Source organism: Pygocentrus nattereri, chromosome 12 (genome assembly GCF_015220715.1).
Source record: "Pygocentrus nattereri isolate fPygNat1 chromosome 12, fPygNat1.pri, whole genome shotgun sequence".
Classification (NCBI taxonomy): Eukaryota; Metazoa; Chordata; class Actinopteri; order Characiformes; family Serrasalmidae; genus Pygocentrus; species Pygocentrus nattereri.
The window spans coordinates 36,619,194-36,640,214 of record NC_051222.1 but is presented as its reverse complement, the minus strand read 5'-3'; the positions used below and the strand labels follow the sequence as shown (position 1 = coordinate 36,640,214).

The window sequence follows — 21,021 nt, the reverse complement described above, 5'->3', positions numbered from 1 at the left end:
GTATAAACTTAAATCCAGAAAATAAAGTAGGAAATAAAACTTTCTTTAAATAATTCTTTTTGACCTACACTCTTTAAAAAGAGCTCTTCAGGGGTTCTTTAATAAAGAGAATGATTCTATATAGAACCATGAACACTCAACGAACCATTTACATGCTTAAAGGGTACTTTGCATGGTGAAATTTTTCTTCAGACTGATGGAGAAGGCACTGTATGTGGGTCTGTGTAGAACCTTTTTGAAAATAGTTCTATATAGCACCAAAAAGGGTCCTGCTATTGTTATGATGTCAAGTTTGTTACAATAGCAGAACCTATTTTGGTGCTATATAGAACCATCAAAGAGCGCCACACATTTTCAATGGGAAACAGGTCTGGACTGCAGGCAGGCCAGTCTAGTACCCGCACTCTTTTACTATGAAGCCACGCTGTTGTAACACGTGCAGAATGTAGCTTGGCATCGTCTTGCTGAAATAAGCAGGACGTCCTTGAAAAAGACGTTGCTTGGATGGCAGCAGATGTTGCTCCTAAACCTGTATGTACCTTTCAGCATTAATGGGGCCTTCACAGATGTGCCAGTTACCCCTGCCATGGGCACTAACACCCCCCCCCACACCATCAGAGATGCTGGCTTTTGAACTTTGTGCTGAAAACAATCCGGACAGTCCTTTTCCTCTTTGGCCCGGAGGACACAACATCCATGATTTCCAAAAACAGGTTGAAATGTGGACTCGTCAGACCACAGGACACTTTTCCACTCTGCGTCAGTCCATCTCAGATGAGCTCGGGCCCAGAGAAGCCGGCGCCGTTTCTGGGTGGTGTTGATATGTGGCTTCGCTTTGCATGGCAGAGTTTTAACTTGCACTTGTAGATGGAGCGACGAACTGAGTTCACTGACAGTGGTTTTCCGAAGTGTTCCTGAACCCATGTGGGAATATCCGTTACAGAATGATGTGGGTTTTTAATGCAGTGCTGCCTGAGGGATCAAAGGTCACGGGCATTCAATGTTGGTTTTCTGCCTTGCCGCTTACTCGCAGAGATTTCTCCAGATTCTCTGAATCTTTTGATGATATTATGGACTGTAGATGATGAAATCCCTAAATTCCTTACAATTACACGTTGAGAAACATTGTTCTTAAACTGTTGGACTATTTGCTCATGCAGTTGTTCACAAAGTGGTGAACCTCGCCCTGTCCTGGCTTGTGAACGACTGAGCCTTTCAGGGATGCTCCCTTTAGACCCAATCATGACACTCACCTGTTTCCAATTAACCTGTTCACCTGTGGAATGTTCCAAACAGGTGTTTTTTGAGCATTCCTCAACTTTCCCAGTCTTTTGTTGCCCCTGTCCCAACTTCTTTTGAACGTGTTGCAGGCATCAAATTCAAAATGAGTGAATATTTGCAACAAAGTTTATCCGTTTGAACATTAAATATCTTGTCTTTGTAGTGTATTCAATTGAATAACGGTTGAAAGGGATTGGCACATCATCATATTCTGCTTTTATTTATGCTTTACACAACGTCCCAACTTCATTGGAATTGGGGTTGTATGCAAAGCCATTTTCTTATTAAAGAACCCTTGAAGAAGAATCTTTTATAAAATTGTATACTCAATTGACAACTTGTCTCAAGACAAGACATTTAATGTTTCAACCAGTTAAAATAATTATTTTTCTATATGTAAGCACATTATGTATTTGATATATGCAACATATCCCAAAAATTTAGACAGGGGCATGTTTACCATCTCACCTTTTCTTTTAACAGTGTTCAGTAATCATTTGGCAACTGAAGACAACAATAATCATAGTTGTCAAAATGTCATGTATTCTGCTTCATAATGTGCCACACAGTTTCAATGGGGGCAGATCTGGACTGCAGGCAGCTAGTCTAGGACATGCACTCTCTTAGTAAGAAGCCACAAAGTGGTTGGGCATTCTCTTGCTAAAACAAGCAGGGATATCCCTGAAAAAGATGTCATCTAGATGGCAACATGTAGTTGTAACAAATAGTAACTTTACAGAAAAGGACACCTGTTTTCTTTACTTTCAGTGTCAGTTAATGTCAAGAAGTTCTATTCCAAGCATTTCTGCTGGTCCAGACATCCTGAAATTTTCACATTCAGCTGCCTTACTCAAATGTCCATCCATCCATCCATCCATCCATCCATCCATCCATCCATCCATCCATCATTTTCCACTTCTCTGGGGTTCGGGTCCAGACCTCCCTTTCCCCAGCCACTTCCACTAGCTCCCTGGGAGGGATTCCAATATATATATTTCAATATAGTCACGCCAGCGTGTCCTGGGTCTTCCCCGGGGTCTCCTCCCTGGTGGACTTGTCAATCTCCCGCTCCCTTGTATCATCACTCGTGAACAAGACCCCGAGATACTTAAACTCCTCCACTTGAGGCAAGAGCTCATCCCCGACCCAGAGAGGGCTCTCCACCCTTTCCCGCGTGAGAACCATGGCCTCGGATTTGGAGGTACTGATCCTCATCCCGGCCGCTTCACACTCTGCTGCAAACCGATCCAGTGAAAGCTGAAGTTCACGGCCTGATGTCCCCAATAGGACCACATCATCTGCAAACAGCAGCGATGTTACCCTGAGGTCACCAAACCGGACACCCTCCATCCCCTGACTGCGCCTAGAAATTCTATCCATAAAAATTATGATGACGGTGACAAAGGGCAGCCCTGACGGAGTCCAACTCTCACTGGGAACAAGTCTGACTTACTGCCGGCTATGCGAACCAAACTCCAGCTTTGTTTGTACAGGGCCTGAATGGCTCGTAGCAAACAGCCATGTACCCCGTACTCCCGAAGTACCTCCCACAGAATACCCCGGGGAACACAGTCGAATGCCTTCTCCAAATCCACAAAGCACATGTGGACTGGTTGGGCAAACTCCCATGAACCCTCCAGAATCCTGGAGAGGGTAAAGAGTTGGTCCAGTGTTCCACGACCAGGGCGGAACCCGCACTGCTCCTCCTGAATCCGAGGTTCGACTATAAGCCGGACTCTCTTCTCCAGTACCCCTGCATAGACCTTACGAGGGAGGCTGAGGAGTGTGATTCCCCTATAGTTGGAACACACCCTCCGGTCCCCCTTTTTAAATAGAGGCACCACCACCCCAGTCTGCCAATCCAGTGGCACCACCCCCGATGTCCACGCAATGTTGAAGAAGCGTGTCAGCCAAGACAGCCCCACAACATCCAGTGCCTTGAGGAACTCGGGACGGATCTCATCCACCCCTGGAGCCTTGCCACCAAGGAGCTTTTTAACTACCTTAGCGACTTTGGCCTCAGTAATGGACAAGCCTATTCCCGTGTCCCCAGACTCTGCCTCCTCACTGGAGAACGTGTTGGTGGGATTGAGAAGGTCCTCAAAGTATTCCTTCCACCGCCCAATGACGTCTTCAGTCGAAGTCAGCAGCACACCATCTCCACTATATACAGTGCTAGTGGCACACTGCTTTCCCCTTCTGAGTCGCCTGATGGTTTGCCAGAATCTTTTCGGAGCTGACTTAGTCACTTTCCAAGGCCTCACCGAACTCTTCCCACACCTGGGTTTTTGCTTTGGCAATGACTGAAGCCACAGATCGCTTGGCCTGTCGATACCTGCTAGCTGCCTCTGGTGTCCCACAGGCCAACCATGCCCGGTAGGACTCCTTCTTCAGCTTGACGGCATCTCTCACCTGGGGTGTCCACCACCGGGTTCGAGGATTACCGCTCCGACAGGCACCAACTACCTTGCGACCACAGCTACAGTCAGCCGCTTCAACAATGGAGGAGCGGAACATGGCCCATTCTGAGTCAATGTCCCCCACCTCCCCCAATATCTGGTCAAAGTTCTGATGGAGGTGTGAGTTGAAGATCAATCTGACAGGTTCTTCTGCCAGACGTTCCCAGCAAACCCTCACTATACGTTTGGGTTTGCCTGGTCTGACCGGCATCTTCCCCCACCAACTGATCCAACTCACCACCAGGTGGTGATCAGTTGACAGCTCAGCTCCTCTCTTTAACCAAGTGTTCAATACACATGGCCGCAAGTCCGATGACACGACTACAAAGTCAATCATTGAACTGCGGCCTAGGGTGTCCTGGTGCCATGTGCACTTATGGACATCCTTGTGTTCAAACATGGTGTTCGTGATGGACAAACTGTGGTTTGCACAGAAGTCCAAACACTGAACACCACTCAGGTTCAGATCAGAGAGGCCATTCTTCCCAATCACACCCCTCCAGGTCTTACTGTCGTTGCCCACGTGAGCGTTGAAGTCCCCCAGTAGGACAATCGAGTCTCCAGGAGGAGCACTTTCAAGCACCCCTCCCAAGGACTCTAGGAAGGCTGGGTACTCTGAACTGCTGTTCGGTGCATAAGCACAGACAACAGTCAGGACCCGTTCCCCAACCCGAAGGCGTAGGGAAGCTACCCTCTCGTCCACCGGGGAAAACCCCAACATACAGGCGCCGAGTCGAGGGGCTATGAAAAATGTATTAAAGTAAAAATCTGAAAAAACACAGATAATTTTTTTTCTTTGGGCAGTTTACACTGGTAACAGTCAGGAAGGCCCTTTTCCTCTTTAGTTCAGAGAACAAAGTTTAGTTTACAGCAAAGTTTATAACACACAGGAGTACACTGCATCTGATGTGTTTACGGCTTGTGGATTAAAATTCACCAAGTAATAACTCATTAAAAAGGTTTTAATTTAAAATCTCAAGAAAATAAGTTATCCGTTATCTTATTTAAATATAGATATTGACTTAAGAGTGTGATGGGTTGGCCGCCACATTTGTTTTGAAAAGAAACCAATGGTATACCAGAGGTGAGACTGGAGAAAAGTTCTCTTTTTTTTTTAACCAAAGTTACCATCCACAGAGAGATACCAGCTTACAGCACAGTAGACTACAAACTGAGCACTAAGTGCAGGAAGAGCTCTTCTTGAAGAGGAATTCCAGAATGTTTGCATAAGTCCATTTGTGATGTAAACAAAGCCATTTAGAGTGGTTTGATCTAAAATTGTTGTAGAGAAAGTTACAGACTCATGTTTCTTCATAGAAACCAGGGGTGACAATGTCTACAGCACAAATATAGTCGTTTTGTTTTACTGTCCAAAAAATAAGTTGTGGGGGAAGTATTTTGCTCCACATTCCCCTTCATGTACCCCTTTACAATAAATTGATTAACATAAATAGATTAACAATTTTAGGCCAAAATTTTATGACGAAACTGTCAAAGAAATGTCTCTGCCATCAGGCAGCATATTCATAACCATTTTGTGTAATCACTTTCTGTTTTAAGAGGAGTTAAGCTCTTTAGGCGTCTGGCTCCTGTCAGCACCACTATAGACAATTCTGACTCTGTAGGTGTCTCTGTAAGCTTTATACTTCAAACCACTCTGAATGACTTTGTTTACATGTTAACCATTTAATTTTGAAGAAATTTTATGAAATAAGTGCAGTTCCCCTTTAAGTAGTGGTCACACATGTGGCGAGAATGCCAGTGATTGCCTAGGAGGCAGCTTTCTGCCTCCCTCTGGTGGCAGGGACTTGGTCTAGCAGTGACTCCTGACACTAGTTGATTATTCCCTGTGTCCCTCTGGCCAATTTTAATCTTTTAGTAAATCTTCCCCTCAATCCAGTCCAGTTTTTCTAAATGCTAACTGAAGCAGCATTTAGTTATCTTTAAACTGGGAACAGGACCAGAGTATGACGCCTCTTATATACTCATATTTCTGAAACAGTTTAATACACAATTGGAAAAATGCAGCCTTTCATAATAAATACCACACTGAGGAATATTCTCTGTAATCTATTTTTACATAGTAAATTAATAAAAAAATATTTATTCAACTGGAAAACTCAATGAAATAAGGCAGATAAAAAAATGTAACTTACAAGAGCAAAGAGATTATTTTACATGAATCAAACCTGAGGGGCACTTCAGATTTAATTCTGCCCTATTTTTTCTGGTCAGACCACTGTTGTGAATACTGTAATGACAACATTGTTACTGGATGGACCACAGAGCAACTCTGAGCTCCAGTTGGGCCAGATCAAATGCCCTAACCAATTACTTTTCAGAGGTCAGGAGAAAATACTATGCTGTCCACTTTTCCCTCTTAGGTTCTTGAGAAATATTTTGACTCTGCTTCCAGAACAGTTGTTTGGGATAGCAACACTACAATAATTGATAACTCTAGTGTCCTCTACTACAATAATGAAGCGACCCGGTAAACATGAGCAAAACGAGATGTACTTCTATTGGTGGTGTACTATTTTTGACATAGTATGGTAATATGCGCCTTTGGATGCAGCCTTAGTCATCTGCCACTATGTGTAATGGGTTTGTAATTGAAACTTCATTGCCATCTAATGGTTTGTTTCATACTGCAAGTGGCAAAGAGGAAGTTGTACAGGAAACATGTGTTTTCCTTGCTGACTGCATAGAAGTGGGCCTCTGCATTTCTTTTTCTTCAATATCTACTTTGTCCCTGAGATAAACCCTCAGAAAACCTGTAGGGTAAGCTGAAAAAGGAGAGAATCAGAATCTGAAGGACCTGGAGAGATTCCATATGGAAAGTTTGGTCTCAGATCCCTTGCCATGTGTGCTCCAGTCTCATTACATTTCCAGAAGCACTGGATATATCAGCAGCTGGGCCACCTCTTCTACTGATGTGCAATTTTGTGTTATTGACTTGGGTATTTTTTCTATTTTTGCAATGACTGTCAGTCCAACATGAGCAAACTACACCTTGTCGACAACTGAGATGAGATAAGATAAGATAAGATAATCCTTTATTAGTCCCACAGCGGGGAAATTCACGGTATTACAGCAGCAGCAGAGTAACAGGAGTAATGCACTCAGTAGTAGAAACAGGAAACAGTATAAACCTTATCAACATTATAAATAATAAAAATTAAAGCTAAATCTCTAGACTATTTACAACAAAATAAGGATAATAATAAAATAAAATAAGAGTTGCATATAAATCTGTATTGCACTTAGCCTATTGCACAATGAAAAATGTTCGCACTCTGAATGTAAGTGTATATTGTATGTGTGTATATATTGTGTGTGTGTGTGTGTGTGTATTGTATTGTGTGTGGTCTACTGGGAGCAGTGCTGGTTGTACAGTCTCACAGCAGCAGGAAGGAAGGACCTGCGATAGCGCTCCTTCACACACTTGGGGTGAAGGAGCCGGTCACTAAAGGAACTGCCCAGTGCTGCCAGCGTCTCACGCATGGGGTGGGAGTCGTTCTCCCACCGCCTGCACTGGGTCTAGAGGAGAGACTTTACAGGATATTGGAAACCAGTGCAAACACTTCATCAGGACTCTACTGTGCTACCCAGTGTTCACCCAGGAGACATGGAGTCAACCACAGTCTTTCCTGAGTCCTGACTCATGTTAAGAATTGCTTCCCCAGAACTCAATTTACTTACCACGTGAACAGACCCCCCCGAAGATACAATATCCCTGGTAATGCATATTGCATCCCTCGTGAGAGCAAGAAAACATACACAACAATGCAGGTTCAGTGATTTCAGTTTAGCATTTTACACAATTATTCACTGTAGACTGGTATCCATTCGCAAGAACCTAAGAGATAGTCACACAGGCTGCAGCTATATTCTGGATTTCCTCATCGGCAGGCCTCAGTCTGTTACAGTGGGTGACCACACTCTTCCCACTCTCACTATTAGCAGAGGCTGTACACAAAGTTGTGTCTTAACACCCATGGTCTACACCCTGTACACCCATGACTGCATCACTAAGCACAACTTCAACACCATGAAATTTGCTGACAACACAACAGTAGTGGATCTCATTAATAATAATATGGAGGAGTAGAGAGAGGAGGTGAAACTTCTCACAGAGGGGGGCACCAACAACAGTCTCTCCAACAATGTAAGCAAAACCAAATAGATGATTACTGATTTCAGGAAGGGCAGCAAAGTGCACACACCTCTAAGCACTGAAGGGATTACGGTGGGAAAAGTGAAACCGCTTTAAATCTCTCAGAGCACATCCAGCCGAGGATCTCAACTGGTGAGTCAACATATCACAGCTCATCAAAAACACCCAACAATGGCTTCATTTTTTCAGGTGGCTGAGGAGAGTCGACCTCCAAAACTAGCTCCTCTGGAACTTCCTCTGCAGGTTCACAATGATCAGCACCTTGACCAGCTGCACTTGACTTCCGGTGCCGGCAAGAGCGGCAGCCTGTTACAGCAGCTCCTGCTTACTTTCGTGTTTTCCTACTTTTTCTTTCTCTGTTAGTACGTAAGTTCACTGTGAGTTGTTTTTTGTCTTATCTGCACTATGGACACCAAGAGCAGAGTTTGCTCTGGTCCTCTCTCTGCTTTTTTTCTTTGTTTACAACCGCGTGCGGAGCCATGGCTCCATTGTTTACAACCGGGGTCAGCTGTTGGCGCTGCGCCAAACGGCAGTGCTGCCGGATGAGAGACTCAACATCCCCCGCGAGCTGAGGAGGAAGAGACGCGGGTGTCGTGCCGGAGCTCTGCGTCGGGCTAAGAGGAGACGCTACCGCCCTGTTCTCCCCTCCGTCATTATGGGGAATGTGAGATCTCTCCCCAACGAGATGGACGAGCTGGCGGCGCTGAAGCGACACCAGAGAGAAAATCGTGAATGCAGCGTTATGCTGTTCTTAGAGTCGTGGCTAACGGCGCTAACCCCGGACACGGTCGTCACACTGGACAGCTTTCAGCTCTTATGCACGGACAGGACAACGGAGAGCGGGAAGAGGAAAGAGGTGGGCTGGCAGTGTTTGTGAATGATAGATGGTGTAACCCCAAGCACATCACTATCAAAGAGCACACCTGCTGTAAGGACATCGAGCTGTTAGCTGTGAGCATGAGGCCCCTGTACTTGCCCAGGGAATATTCGCATGTAATCACGGTAACTACGTATGTCCCCCCCCTCCGCCAACGCTGAGACTGCCTGTGAGATCCTGCACTCATCTGTGAGCAGACTGCAGACACAGCACCCTCAAGCCCTCCTTCTCATCTCCGGTGACTTCAACCACGCTTCTCCGTCCTCCACTCTACCCACCTTCACCCAGTATGTACCCTGCCACACCAGAGACAATAAAATCCTGGACCTGTTTTATGCCAACACAAAGGAGGCATATAGGTCAACACCCCTCCCTCCCCTGGGAAGATCTGATCACAACCTGGTTCATCTCCTGCCTGTGTACACACCTCTTGTACAGAGGGAACCAGCAGTCACTCGCACAGTAAAGAAATGGTCTGAGGAAACTGAAGAGGCTCTGAAGGACTGTTTTAATACAACGGTGTGGGAAGTGCTGTGTGATCATGAGGAGGAGGACATAGACAGCCTCACGCACTGCGTAACGGACTATGTATATACCCACCAAGACTGTATGGTGTTTCTCTAACAGCAGGCCGTGGATTAACCCTGACATAAAGGCTCTCCTGAAGGAGAAGAAGAGGGCCTTTAGATTAGGGGATAAGGAGGAGCTGAAAGCTGTGCAGAAGGAGCTGAGGAGGAAGATCCGGGAGGGGAACGCTAGCTACAGGAGGAAGATGGAGGAACAGCTACAGCAGAATAATGTCAGCGGAGTCTGCAAAGGCCTTAAAGCAATCTCTGGCCACAAGAAGTCCGACTCTCAAGCAGTACGGGACCAAAAGTGGGTGAACGATCTCAATCTGTTTTTCAACAGGTTTGATCACTCACCTGCCCCTCCCACTACACAGACATCTCTGCTGAAACCCTCCTGTCTGGCACTTCCAGCATGCTGCTCTACCCCCTCTCTCACACCCACCCCAGCCCCAAAATGTTCAGCTCACTCCCACCCCCCATGGGTTCTTCTGCTGGTTGCCGTAACCCTCAGTTCACACATTTCAACACTCAGCACCCCCTCTGCTCCAGCCTGACCTTCACAATGGCCCAGGTGAGAAATGAGCTCAGGAAGATCAAGGCGAGGAAGGCTACAGGGCCGGATGGCATCGGTGCCAGGCTCCTCAAGTCCTGCGCAGATCAGCTGTGCGGGATAGTGGAGCACATTTTTAACACAAGCCTGAAGCTGGGGAGAGTACCACAACTGTGGGAAACATCTTGTGTGGTGCCATTGCCAAAAACACAGAACCCGAAGGACCTCAGCAGCTACAGGCTGGTGGCACTGACGTCACACCTGATGAAGACAGTGGAGAGGCTGGTCCTTAGGCAACTTCGCCCTATGGTGAGCTCATCTATGGACCCACTTCAGTTTGCCTACCAACCTGGCATCGGGGTGGATGACATAGCATCCATGCGGGAGAACGACTCCCACCCCATGCGTGAGACTCTGGCAGCACTGGGCAGTTCCTTCAGTGACCGGCTCCTTCACCCCAAGTGGGTGAAGGAGCGCTATCGCAGGTCCTTCCTTCCTGCTGCTGTGAGACTGTTCAACCAGCATGGCTCCCAGTAGACCACACACACACACACACATGCAATACACACACACACACACACACACACATGCAATACACACACACACACACAATACACACACACACACACTATACACACATATAACATACAATATACACTTATATTCAGAATGCAAACATTCTTCATTGTGCAATATGTTCCTAAGTGCAATACAGACTTTATGCAACTCATTTTATTATTATTCTTATTTTGTTGTAAATAGTCTAGAGATTTAGCTTTAATTTTTATTATTTATAATGTTTATACTGTTTCCCGTTTCTATTACTGAGTGCCTTACTTCTGTTACTCTGCTGCTGCTGTAATACTGTGAATTTCCCCACTGTGGGACTAATAAAGGATTACCTTGTCTTATCTTACGTTGTGGTGAAAACACGCCAGTCCATCACTGCAGCTGTCCTCCCCTTATACAGAACATGTATATCAAAAGATATCCGAGGAAAATTCCAGTAACACATCTGAGCCACTCTTACCAGGGCAACAACATTCTCTTGTGTTTGATTTCATAAATTGGTAAAGTTTGAGTAGAACTGCCCTTAAATTGCATTGATTAAAATCATCCACCACAATGAACTGAGTGTCTGAGTGCTTTATTTTTTGTGTGGTGATTATGTGAGTGCAAGTGTAAGTGTAAATGCCACCATGTAGCAGGTGCATCAAGCCACTCTGTTCCATATAGCATCTCATGTTTCAGAGAGCTGCTGCAATGCAATAAGAGTGCCACTATATGTTGATTTTTAGACTTTACTGGTATAGATTTATGAACTAATTTTTTTTCAACACCATTAATCACACAGCATCAATTTACTACATTTTCGGCTGACGCTCTTATCCAGAGCGACTTTGACCATTTTACACAGGTAGACGAAGGTAGTGTTAGGAGTCTTGCCCAAGGACTCTTATTGGTGTAGAGTGTTTACAGAGGTGGGGATTGAACGCTAGTCTACAGTGTAGAAGGCCAACCACAATTTACTACCTCTTCACAAACTGGCAGTTTTGCAGCTAAAATGTACAAGGTGGAAAAGATCATACTCTTAAAAAAGTTGGTTGTTCAAGGGTTCTTACATACATATATATATATATATATATATATATATATATATATATATATATATAAAACCATGAATATTCATGAACCATTTGCATGCCTAAAGTGTTCGTTGCATGGTAAAAAGCTCCTTGAGATTGATAATGTGTTGTATATGCTATAAGATGTCGCCCACCATGGCAGATGTTTTTGTGTGTTCCTCCTGCAACCGACACTATTTATTAATTATTTTAACTTTAGTGTTTATTTTAAATGTACAGAACATCTATGTTACAGTTAGTTACAGTAAAGAGGCATTCCTGGAGATCGGTAAAGTTCATCATGAACTTACCTTTAGCCTCTCAGACTTCAACTTTCTCTTACGCTCGCACTCCACCGGCACCAGCCGGCAAGGCCCAGCAGCACCGGCCTCGGGTGAGCGGCGCAGCCGACGAACAGAACGGCCAAAGCGGAAGTGGGGCAAGAGAGGTGGGCTACATGCTAGGCTAAAGGCTAGGGCTACATGACCACCGCTACCTAGTCTGCTGTTAGCAAATGTTCGCTCCCTTGAAAACAAGCTGGATGAGCTGAGGACCAGAATAACAACTCAGCGTGAGATCAGAGAGAGCTGTGCTCTTACCCTCACGGAAACCTGGCTCTCGGACAGCACACCAGACTCGGCGATCCAGTTGGAAACGCACTCCATCCACCACTGGGACTGCACGGCAGCGTCGGAGAAGGACAAAGGCGGTGGTGTCTGCATCTATGGGAACAACAGGTGGTGTAAAGACATTGTTGAAAAACATTGTTCAGCTGACTTAGAGCTGCTGATGGTGAAGTGCAGAGCCTTTTATCTGCCTAGAGAGTTCAGCTCTGTGCACATTCTGGCTGCTTACATCACGCCACGCATTCATTATGGCTGGCGACTTCAACCACTGCAACCTGAGGACTATCCTCCCCAAGTACCATCAGCACTTGAGCTTTCCAACAAGGGAGAGTAACATACTCGACCGAGTTTACAGTAACGTGAGGGGGGGCCTACAGGGCCGTGCTTTGGCCACACTTTGGACAACAATTTACAACCATGATAAAAATAAACTGTTTTCTTTTCAATTGTTATTAATTTAGTACAAGTAAAACAGAATTTTACTAATCACTGCTCTCTGATTTCATTTCATATATGGTCCTAACATTTTTGGAACTAGATTTGTATTTTTATTATGAGCTTGGAGTATGGTGGGTATGAAGAGAATTTATGCTTGAAAGATTTATTTATTAAGTAAAATAGAAAAAAATGTCTTGCTACAATACACTGAAGCACTGATTCAGTGTTAAGTGGCAACATTTTGGAAGATTACTCGGAAATATTATTTGCCTTTAATCTGAAGCGGTCAGAAAATTTTAAGAGAAGGTCTTTTTCTCGTTCCCAGAACTCCAAGTAAATATTTCTGGGGAAATGGTAGAAGAAACTGCAGCCAATCCCATGTGCCTCCGTGTAGAAGCTCCTAAAGAAGTGACCGAGGGAGAAACAGCAGATCTGACATGTAACACCACCTGCAGTCTGACTGACCCAACATTCATCTGGTACAAAAATGGACGTCCTTTAACCACAAAGACCATCAAGAACAACCAGCTCCACCTGCAGACGGTCAGCAGTGAGGATGCAGGCAGTTATAGCTGTGCTGTAAGAGGATCTCAGCACCTCCGCTCTACTGCTCACAGCCTCAGAGTCAGATGTGAGTTTTTGTTTTTTTTTATCCTTAACGATGAGGACACTTTCTTACTTTCTTCATCTAATCATAGAGTTTAACCGATCTTACCTTGACGTGCCAAAAGTCCAAACAGGACTGGGGAACTTTTTAAAACCTAACCTTACTAAGACTGACAATGTTGGCAGATTTTCCCACTTCTAACTTGCAGTCAATGAAAGTCTCAGCTAACATTCACAGTTTCTTCCATTTAAAATGTACATAGCACTCAGTGGCATCACTGCTCTCATTGAATAAAAAGAAACATATACTTCTTAAACAGTTTAAATTCCCAAGCCTACATGTAAAACAGGTCACATTACACTAAAACTGATAAAACACATGAGCTTAGGTTACTAGGGTTCAATATTCCAATAAAAAAAAACACAAAAATAGCATGAAAATATGTACTAATTACCACTAACTGAACACAACATGGTAATCTGTCCAAAACATTGATGGATGTTAGATATTTTTAAAGGATTAGTTAGAATTAATCACAGAGCAGAGTCAACATGTCTCACCTTCAAGGAAGCACACAATACTGTGCCTTCTTCACTAAACAGCAACAATAAAGAGAAACAACGTGTGGCGTGTATACTGCCACCTAGTGATCAGGACTAGTAATATATATATATATATATATATATATATATATATATATCTCAGCACTGTGTGAATGTTTTGGGCATCTAAGCAATTGTTTAAACAGTTGACCTCAGCAGTGAGTTTATCACAATATACATTAGAATAAAGTCATATTCATAATTCAAATAAACAGAAAAACAATAAAAAAGAACAAGAATTTCTTGGGTCCATATGTTTTCTTGAGACCTTCACAGCCGCCACAGACTCGTTAATATCATCAATTTACTGAAGCACTGATTTTATGTATATATATATATATATATATATATATATATATATATATATATAAATCAGTCTAGTCTTTTTTCAGGGTGCTCACACTAGATGACAGGGCAAAGAGGTAGTATAACACATGTAATGAGTTTGGGCTACAAATAAGAACTCAAACCTTCACATCTCCTTAAATATCACACAACACAGACAGAGCTGAACTTACTGGACCGGAACCTGTTAGTAGCACAAGTATAAACTGATCACTTCACAGTTCAACCAGAGGGCTAAAGATTCACTAATTTCTCTAACAGATCATCCGCACCATCAGTCATTTCAGATTGTTAAAAAAATTGGTGGCAAGGGGCAAGCCAGAGTTAAAATCAGGAAAAAGAAATCATGTAGTGTAGGTCCAGCTCAAGTGGAGTTCTGGTGTTCTCTACTTAGTATGTTTTATGACCGGTGTTATAAACCAGTGCTTTATATCACTATCATAACACTTAATGACAGGCAGTATGTCCCATCTCAAATAACCCCAGTGCTGCTAGTCAGCTGCTGGTCATCTCCCAGGCTCGATGAATGATGGTCAATCTGGTTGAGCCGATGTTTCTCATGCCACTAAACAGCTGCAATCACCCACTAATGACCATTGCACACAATGGAAATAGATGAGTCTATTTTTAATGAATATGTCAGCGTAACTCTGTTAGTTCTCAGACTAACTCGGACACTGTCGTCTCTCTGTGTGCGAAATGTTGTGACTTTGCGATGTGAGATGAAAGGGGAGGGGTGAGAACCCCTGCTGTGAAAAACTATTCACACCTCTCCAGACAGACAGCCGTGCTGAGACAAAACTAACAGCAATAAATCAAGTAGGACCAACACACGAAAATAGCATTTAAACGCCCAACTAGAGGTGGGTTTTATTACATACTTCTATAAGCTAAGAATAGCTCCATTAGTTTGCATTAAAGTAAATGAAAAATAAGCCTTAGTATGTTAAGGCCTGGAATGTTAAGAGGTTAAATTATACACATTTTCACTCTAACATGTTTTATTAATATTATTAAAGATTCACTGTGTATCAGTCCCTCTGGTGAAATAGTGGAGGGCAGTTCAGTGAATCTGACCTGCAGCATTGGTGCAAACTCACCTGTGAAGATCTACACTTGATCCCTCAATTAGCTGTACAGGGAAGTCGTGTAACCTTAGTGGTGCTGTGGATCTAGGCAATGATGTCAGTTGGATGCTATTTCTTCCATTTTATTTGATTTATTTTTCCCCCAATTCTTCTTATTTTCTTCCCAAGTCCACCCACTAGTTCCCCCAGTCACTAGTCTTCCTCTGAGATCTGTGAAACACCACCACATCTTTTTAAACTGAGCTGAATGGGCTTAGAGGAAAGCGTCAACTGCCTTTTCTGTTACATCACCTGACAGACACCTGCGCTGACTAGCATCGCAGTGTGTGATGGGAAAGATGGGCTGGCCACCAAACTCCTGATGTGTTTGCTTAGAAGCTACTTAGATGGTTGCACCACTCAGGAGCCCCAAGCTGGATGCCACTAGCAGTTTTAATTGCTAGTTTGTTGTTTTTATTTCTTTTTTAAAATCACTTTTTTTCCCATTTGTGATGGCAGACCGTCCAAAGAGGGTCTCCGTGTCCATCAGTCCCTCTGGTGAAATAGTGGAGGGCAGTTCAGCGACTCTGACCTGCAGCAGTGATGGAAACCCACCTGTGGAATGTCACTGGTTTATAGGAACATTATTAGTAGTTAAAGAAAAGAACTACACAATTCCCAGTGCCAGCTCTGAGGACAGTGGAGAATACAAGTGCAAGTGCATGAATGAACTTGGAGAGAGATACTCTGAAGCTCTAACTCTGGATGTTTGGTGTAAGTGCAGGTTTACTTGCTCCAGTTGTTTAATCTGTATGTTGTAGTAATTCTCCTTTATATCTATTGGTAGTGATGATTAGATCACACTGCTGTTATTCTCTGTTTTCTAGATCCAACAAAGAACATCTCAGTGTCCATCAGTCCCTCTGGTGAAATAGTGGAGGGCAGTTCAGTGACTCTGACCTGCAGCAGTGATGGAAACCCACCTGTGAAGAATTACACCTGGTTTAAAGAAGGTGGAACCTCACCTGTAGGATCTGGACAGAATTACAGCATCATCAGCGTCACTGCTGATTACAAAGGGTGGTATCACTGTGAAGCTTGGAATAAACTTGGAAGACAGAATGCATCTGCAGCTTTATTTCTACATCCAGGTTTTGTCTCAGTCAATTTTTGTATTTCAATATATTACAGCATGTGCGATTTCAGTTAAATGGGCTGAATAACTAGTATTTGTAACAGCTTCAAAATGTTGTACAGAAGGTGTTCTTCCTGCTTGGCTTCTTTTCCTGCCACATATCAAACAGTGGACACTGAGTCAGCTGCAGGTTTGAGGTTGTAGGCTTGCTACGGTCCCACTAGCAGTGCAGAGAATACTGATGACTTGCCCACTAAGTTCCTTGTCAAGGAACTGCTTGTCTAGGTTGACATGCATGTCCCATGCCTTTCCAGGAACAAACAGGGATGTTGTCTTAACTAATTCTGGCTTCTGTCCATTTCCCCATGGTTTGAAAAAATGCATAAAAAATTAATAGTGACCTGAGAAGTTGATAATCCCCGTCCTACACTTCAACAGCTCTGCCAGCTTCCTCAACATCTGGTTATTCTGCCACCTGAAGCACCCCTGTGCAAGTGCAACCTTGCACCCTGGAAGGACATACTGGAGGCCTGTGTTGCTGCACAGGGGGCACTTGTCCTCACTACCAGACCATTGGGAAACATTTTGGGAACATCACAGGGTGTCAGATGTTGCCTATATCAAGCGGTTGAGCCGTGAGTCCACCAGATGTTAGCCCAGTTGATGCTCCTATTTGTGACAGCCTTCCAGCATACCCATGCACCTTGACGGCCCTGGGATACTAACTTGATAAGGTAGTGCTCCTTCTTCACCTGTGTGGCCTCCTCCATTACCATAGTCTTCTTCTGCTCCCTTGTGGCTCTGGACCAGAACTGCACTGTTGCTCCCCAGCCCAGTTTTGCCTGACTACTTTTCCTTCTTCCCAGGACCTCTCTAAGGTGCAACCTTCTGATGGCTTCCACTTCCAAAGTGGAAGGATGCCTCTCCTCCAGCCACAAACACTATGTTCTCATTTCTCACTCCTTTCCTAGTTGAAAGGCTCCATAACTGTGAAGGCTTGATCTTCATCTGTGCCCATGTTGACAAGGAGACTTGCTGAGCATGAAATTGTCTGCAGAATGCTAGTGATGTCACCTATAGAGTCATGAGAAAAAAAATTGACACCCCATTAAATTGTTAGTTCTTTATTAAGAAATGTGGAAAAATAAAGTAGATGAAGGGGAAACAATTGCATCACCTCATAGCAAAACAATGAACATTTGACAGTGTTATAATTTATTTAACAAATAAGTGAAACAGATGGTATATGCTACTAAGGAAGAAGTTAGGACACTCTATGCCCTAATAGTGGGTATTTCCCACTTTGGCTGAACTAACCTCGAATAGACATTTCCTATAACCATCTACCAGTCTCTGAAATTGACTGGGTAAAAATGGTTCCCACAGCTTCATACAGAATTCTTTCAGCTGTGCGATGCCTGAAGGGTTTCTTGCATGTACAGCCCATTTCAAATCACCCCACAGCATCTCAATAGGTTCAACAGGCTTTGACTTGCCAATCCAGAACTTTCCGTTTCTTTCTTTTAAGCTATTCCTTTGACTGATCTTTGTCTAGGTGTTTGGTGGGAAACTCTCTTTCAGATGGTAGATTCATGTATTTTGACATGAACTGTGGCAAGAGCTGTCTGTAGGTCCTGTGATGACATTTTAGGATTGTTGGAGACTTCTTCAAGCATTTTGTGCTCTGCTCTTGGACTATACTCTCTAGAATGACTTGACTTGGCAATGCTTGCAGTTGTTTTCACCATTCTTTAGTGACCTAGCTTTTTCATCTATATCTCAGTATTTTCAACATGAAGATCAAATGTCCATATGTTTAAATGTTTCAAAAGACAAAGGTATTCATGGGGTGCCTTAATTTTTTCACATGAGTGTAGCTTCTCAGCTCAGAATGTCTGTCACTGCAATTTCAGGCCTCTGGCTATTTGCCTGGCTTTGATGAGGATTATTTCAAAGGTGGCCACAAAGAGTATGGGGAAGATAGAGCATCCCATGGTATTGCCAACTTCCAGCTTTTGTTATGGAGGTTTCAGAAATACTTGGCTATGATGTTGATGACACAGGCTGGTGTGTGAAAGAATTCCAATGCAACCTTTCTATTTTGGCGTGCTATATCTACTTCTAGATAATTGAGGAGTGTTCAAAGCATCATGGGAAACCTAGTAGGCCAGCCTTTTGGCAACTAACCATTAATGTTGAGAAAGCTGGTAATTCCTCTAGCCAGCACTGAGATCTTTCCTTTTACTTTCAACAAGGCAATGCTTCTAAATTGGCTGATGGTGATGGAATATTTCTGTTTGGGGATGAAACCCCGAATTGCCTGTTGCCATTATGATGGGATGGTCTGGTTCTTCCATACAATCCTCATTAGCTTTCACATGATCTTTACCACTTGGGGTCAGTTCTTATACAGCTTGAAAGGGAGCCCCATTTGGTCCTGGTGCTGAAAGCTGATTTGACCATTTTGATAATCTCTCCAATTTCACACAGTTTTGGTGGAAATGTATTAACAGGGTAGTTTGGCGGTAGTGGGTGTGGTATATATACCCTGATGATCTGAGTGCTTTTCCTCCAACACCTGATCCAATCTGCTCTGAGCAGTCTGTCAAGCCTGTACTTAAAGTCATCACACAGGACCTTCAGACCGGCTTTGTCCTCTGGAGTCGGTTTCCTCCACTCTGTGGTCCCTTTACTCTGACCAAATGACTACAAATGAGATGGATAATGACCAAATTCCTTCTGAACTGTTTTTGTGGTTGGCAGAAATCGGCATCGTTGAGAGGCTTGCACATACATCAAGGAAGGATGAAGTGTGGTAGAAAGCTTAACCAGTATTTTTTCACGGCAATGCAAAAAAATACTGCAGTGCGAAAATACTGGTTACTTCTATTGGAGCCACCATTCACTGAGATGTTTCCTGTGGTTTGTGTTTCTGATTTCTAGTTCGGAGTTACACGACTGTCTTTGTGACTGTGGGAATAGCCTGTATTGGAACTGTGATCATTGTGTGCTTTGTCTATCTGCTGATCAGACGGGCTAAACGAACAGTTCAGGTAAGCATGTGAAATAACTTCTGTACTGCATAATGATTAATGGTTGTTACTCACTTTACTAGCTTTCAGAGGTGGTTTGACTGCCCTCAGTCTAAAGCATGGGTTCTCTATTCTGACCCATTTCCCTGCATCTAAAACACCCAATTCAAGTCATTATTGGCTGATTAATGATATTGTGTTGGTCAAAAGAGGGAGGGTTCCTGTAGAAACAGCAATGCATAGATAAAGCCATCCAAAACAATACTCAAGGACAGGGCTGGAGCTTCAATAATAATAATTATGATTCAAATAGAAATACTAGGATAATTATATCAGTGTTATGTATCAGAGTTCAAATAAAGTCCTGAAAGTCATAAGCAGATTACATTTCTTTTATCTTGAATGCTAATTAAGCAATAAGTACACAAGTCATGTACCTGAGTTACAGTCGAGACCCCCAAGGTAAAATATTCCTCCAGTAAAAGTAGCAGTTCCTCCCTTTAGACCTCCACTTGAGTAAAAGTACTAAAGTATTTACCTTCAAATGTACTTAAGTATAAAGTAAAAGTACTAAAAGAGTAATTCTGGCTCTGATGTCCTGTTATCATTTTTATAACCAGACTGGCTTCATGAACTCATTTCAGGTGAAAGTCCTCCAGCGTCTCTCTTGGTAAACCAGTCTTTTAATAGAACGTCATTAATTAGTGACGCTGACGTCTATTAAAATGATCAGAAGCACAAAACACTGAAGGTAAACAGTCGTGGGCTGGAGGTTAGGGAACCAGCCCTGTGAACAGAAGTTTGCTGGTTTGATCCCCTTGGCTGACAGTCCATGAGCAAAAAGTGCCCTTCAGTGCCCTTGAGCAAGGCACCTAAACCCCAATTGCTCCCTGGGCACCGTGGATAGGGCTGCTCACTGTCCCCTAGTGTGTGTGCTCACTAGCATGCATGTATGTGGATGTGACAAATGGTTGTCAATTCAATTCCAATCAGGGAGAACTGAGTGGCTCTGAAATCACTTTTACAAACAAGCAAAGTTTCAGTTTAAGATTACTTTGTAACTTGTAACTAAGTTTAATAAAAACTGGCTTTAAACACAAGTTCACAAATAAGTTTTCCTTTACTGTGTTGATCTGTAGGCCTCTGTTCATAAACATAAACTAACCGAAGCTAATTTACTATAAAATGAAAGTGTTTGTATGAATTCAGAAAAAAGGAACACGCCAGTCACGACTGCATATATGGACATATTTCTATACTGTGGTCTATTTACACAAAGTTGGGCTAGTTCATCATTTCAGTAGACATATGTGCTCCCAGATTTTTACGCTGCTGCACCGACGTTGAACTGTGTGCTGCACTGGCTCGGTATGACCAACATAAGCACATGGCACTAAAAAAATGTTAATAAAGGATACACTCTGATAGGTAATAGTAAATAATATGATATAAAATAAATTTAGTTGTCTGTGTTACGGGTACCGTGCGACGGCACCACAATAACAGTTATGTTTCCTGAAAACAGGACAAAGGGATCAGACAAAGGCGTCAGCTTTCACTGCTTCGGAGTTCTCTGCAGCTATGTTTATTGAAACATTTTTTAATCATGTGCATATGTCACTTTCCCTTTT

The 21,021-nt window shown here is 43.4% G+C and overlaps 2 protein-coding genes across 3 annotated transcripts in view; one reads left to right on the top strand and one right to left on the bottom strand.

Annotated features, from left to right (window-relative positions):
• LOC108413963 (CMRF35-like molecule 6) overlaps nucleotides 1-12,243 on the bottom strand; it is a 29,499-nt gene extending 17,256 nt beyond the window's left edge. The window contains exon 1 of the mRNA XM_017686693.2: nucleotides 12,138-12,243. The gene's annotated coding sequence lies outside the window, so the exon portion shown is untranslated. The remainder of the gene's footprint in view (nucleotides 1-12,137) is intronic.
• The window catches only part of LOC119264731 (B-cell receptor CD22-like), a 33,562-nt gene that overhangs the window by 1,441 nt on the left and 11,100 nt on the right, over nucleotides 1-21,021 (top strand). For both annotated transcript variants that reach the window (XM_037543478.1, XM_037543477.1), the window contains exons 3-6: nucleotides 12,928-13,233; nucleotides 15,743-15,997; nucleotides 16,111-16,374; nucleotides 19,302-19,411. In XM_037543478.1, coding sequence (XP_037399375.1) covers nucleotides 12,928-13,233; nucleotides 15,743-15,997; nucleotides 16,111-16,374; nucleotides 19,302-19,411 — 935 coding nt within the window. The remainder of the gene's footprint in view (nucleotides 1-12,927; nucleotides 13,234-15,742; nucleotides 15,998-16,110; nucleotides 16,375-19,301; nucleotides 19,412-21,021) is intronic.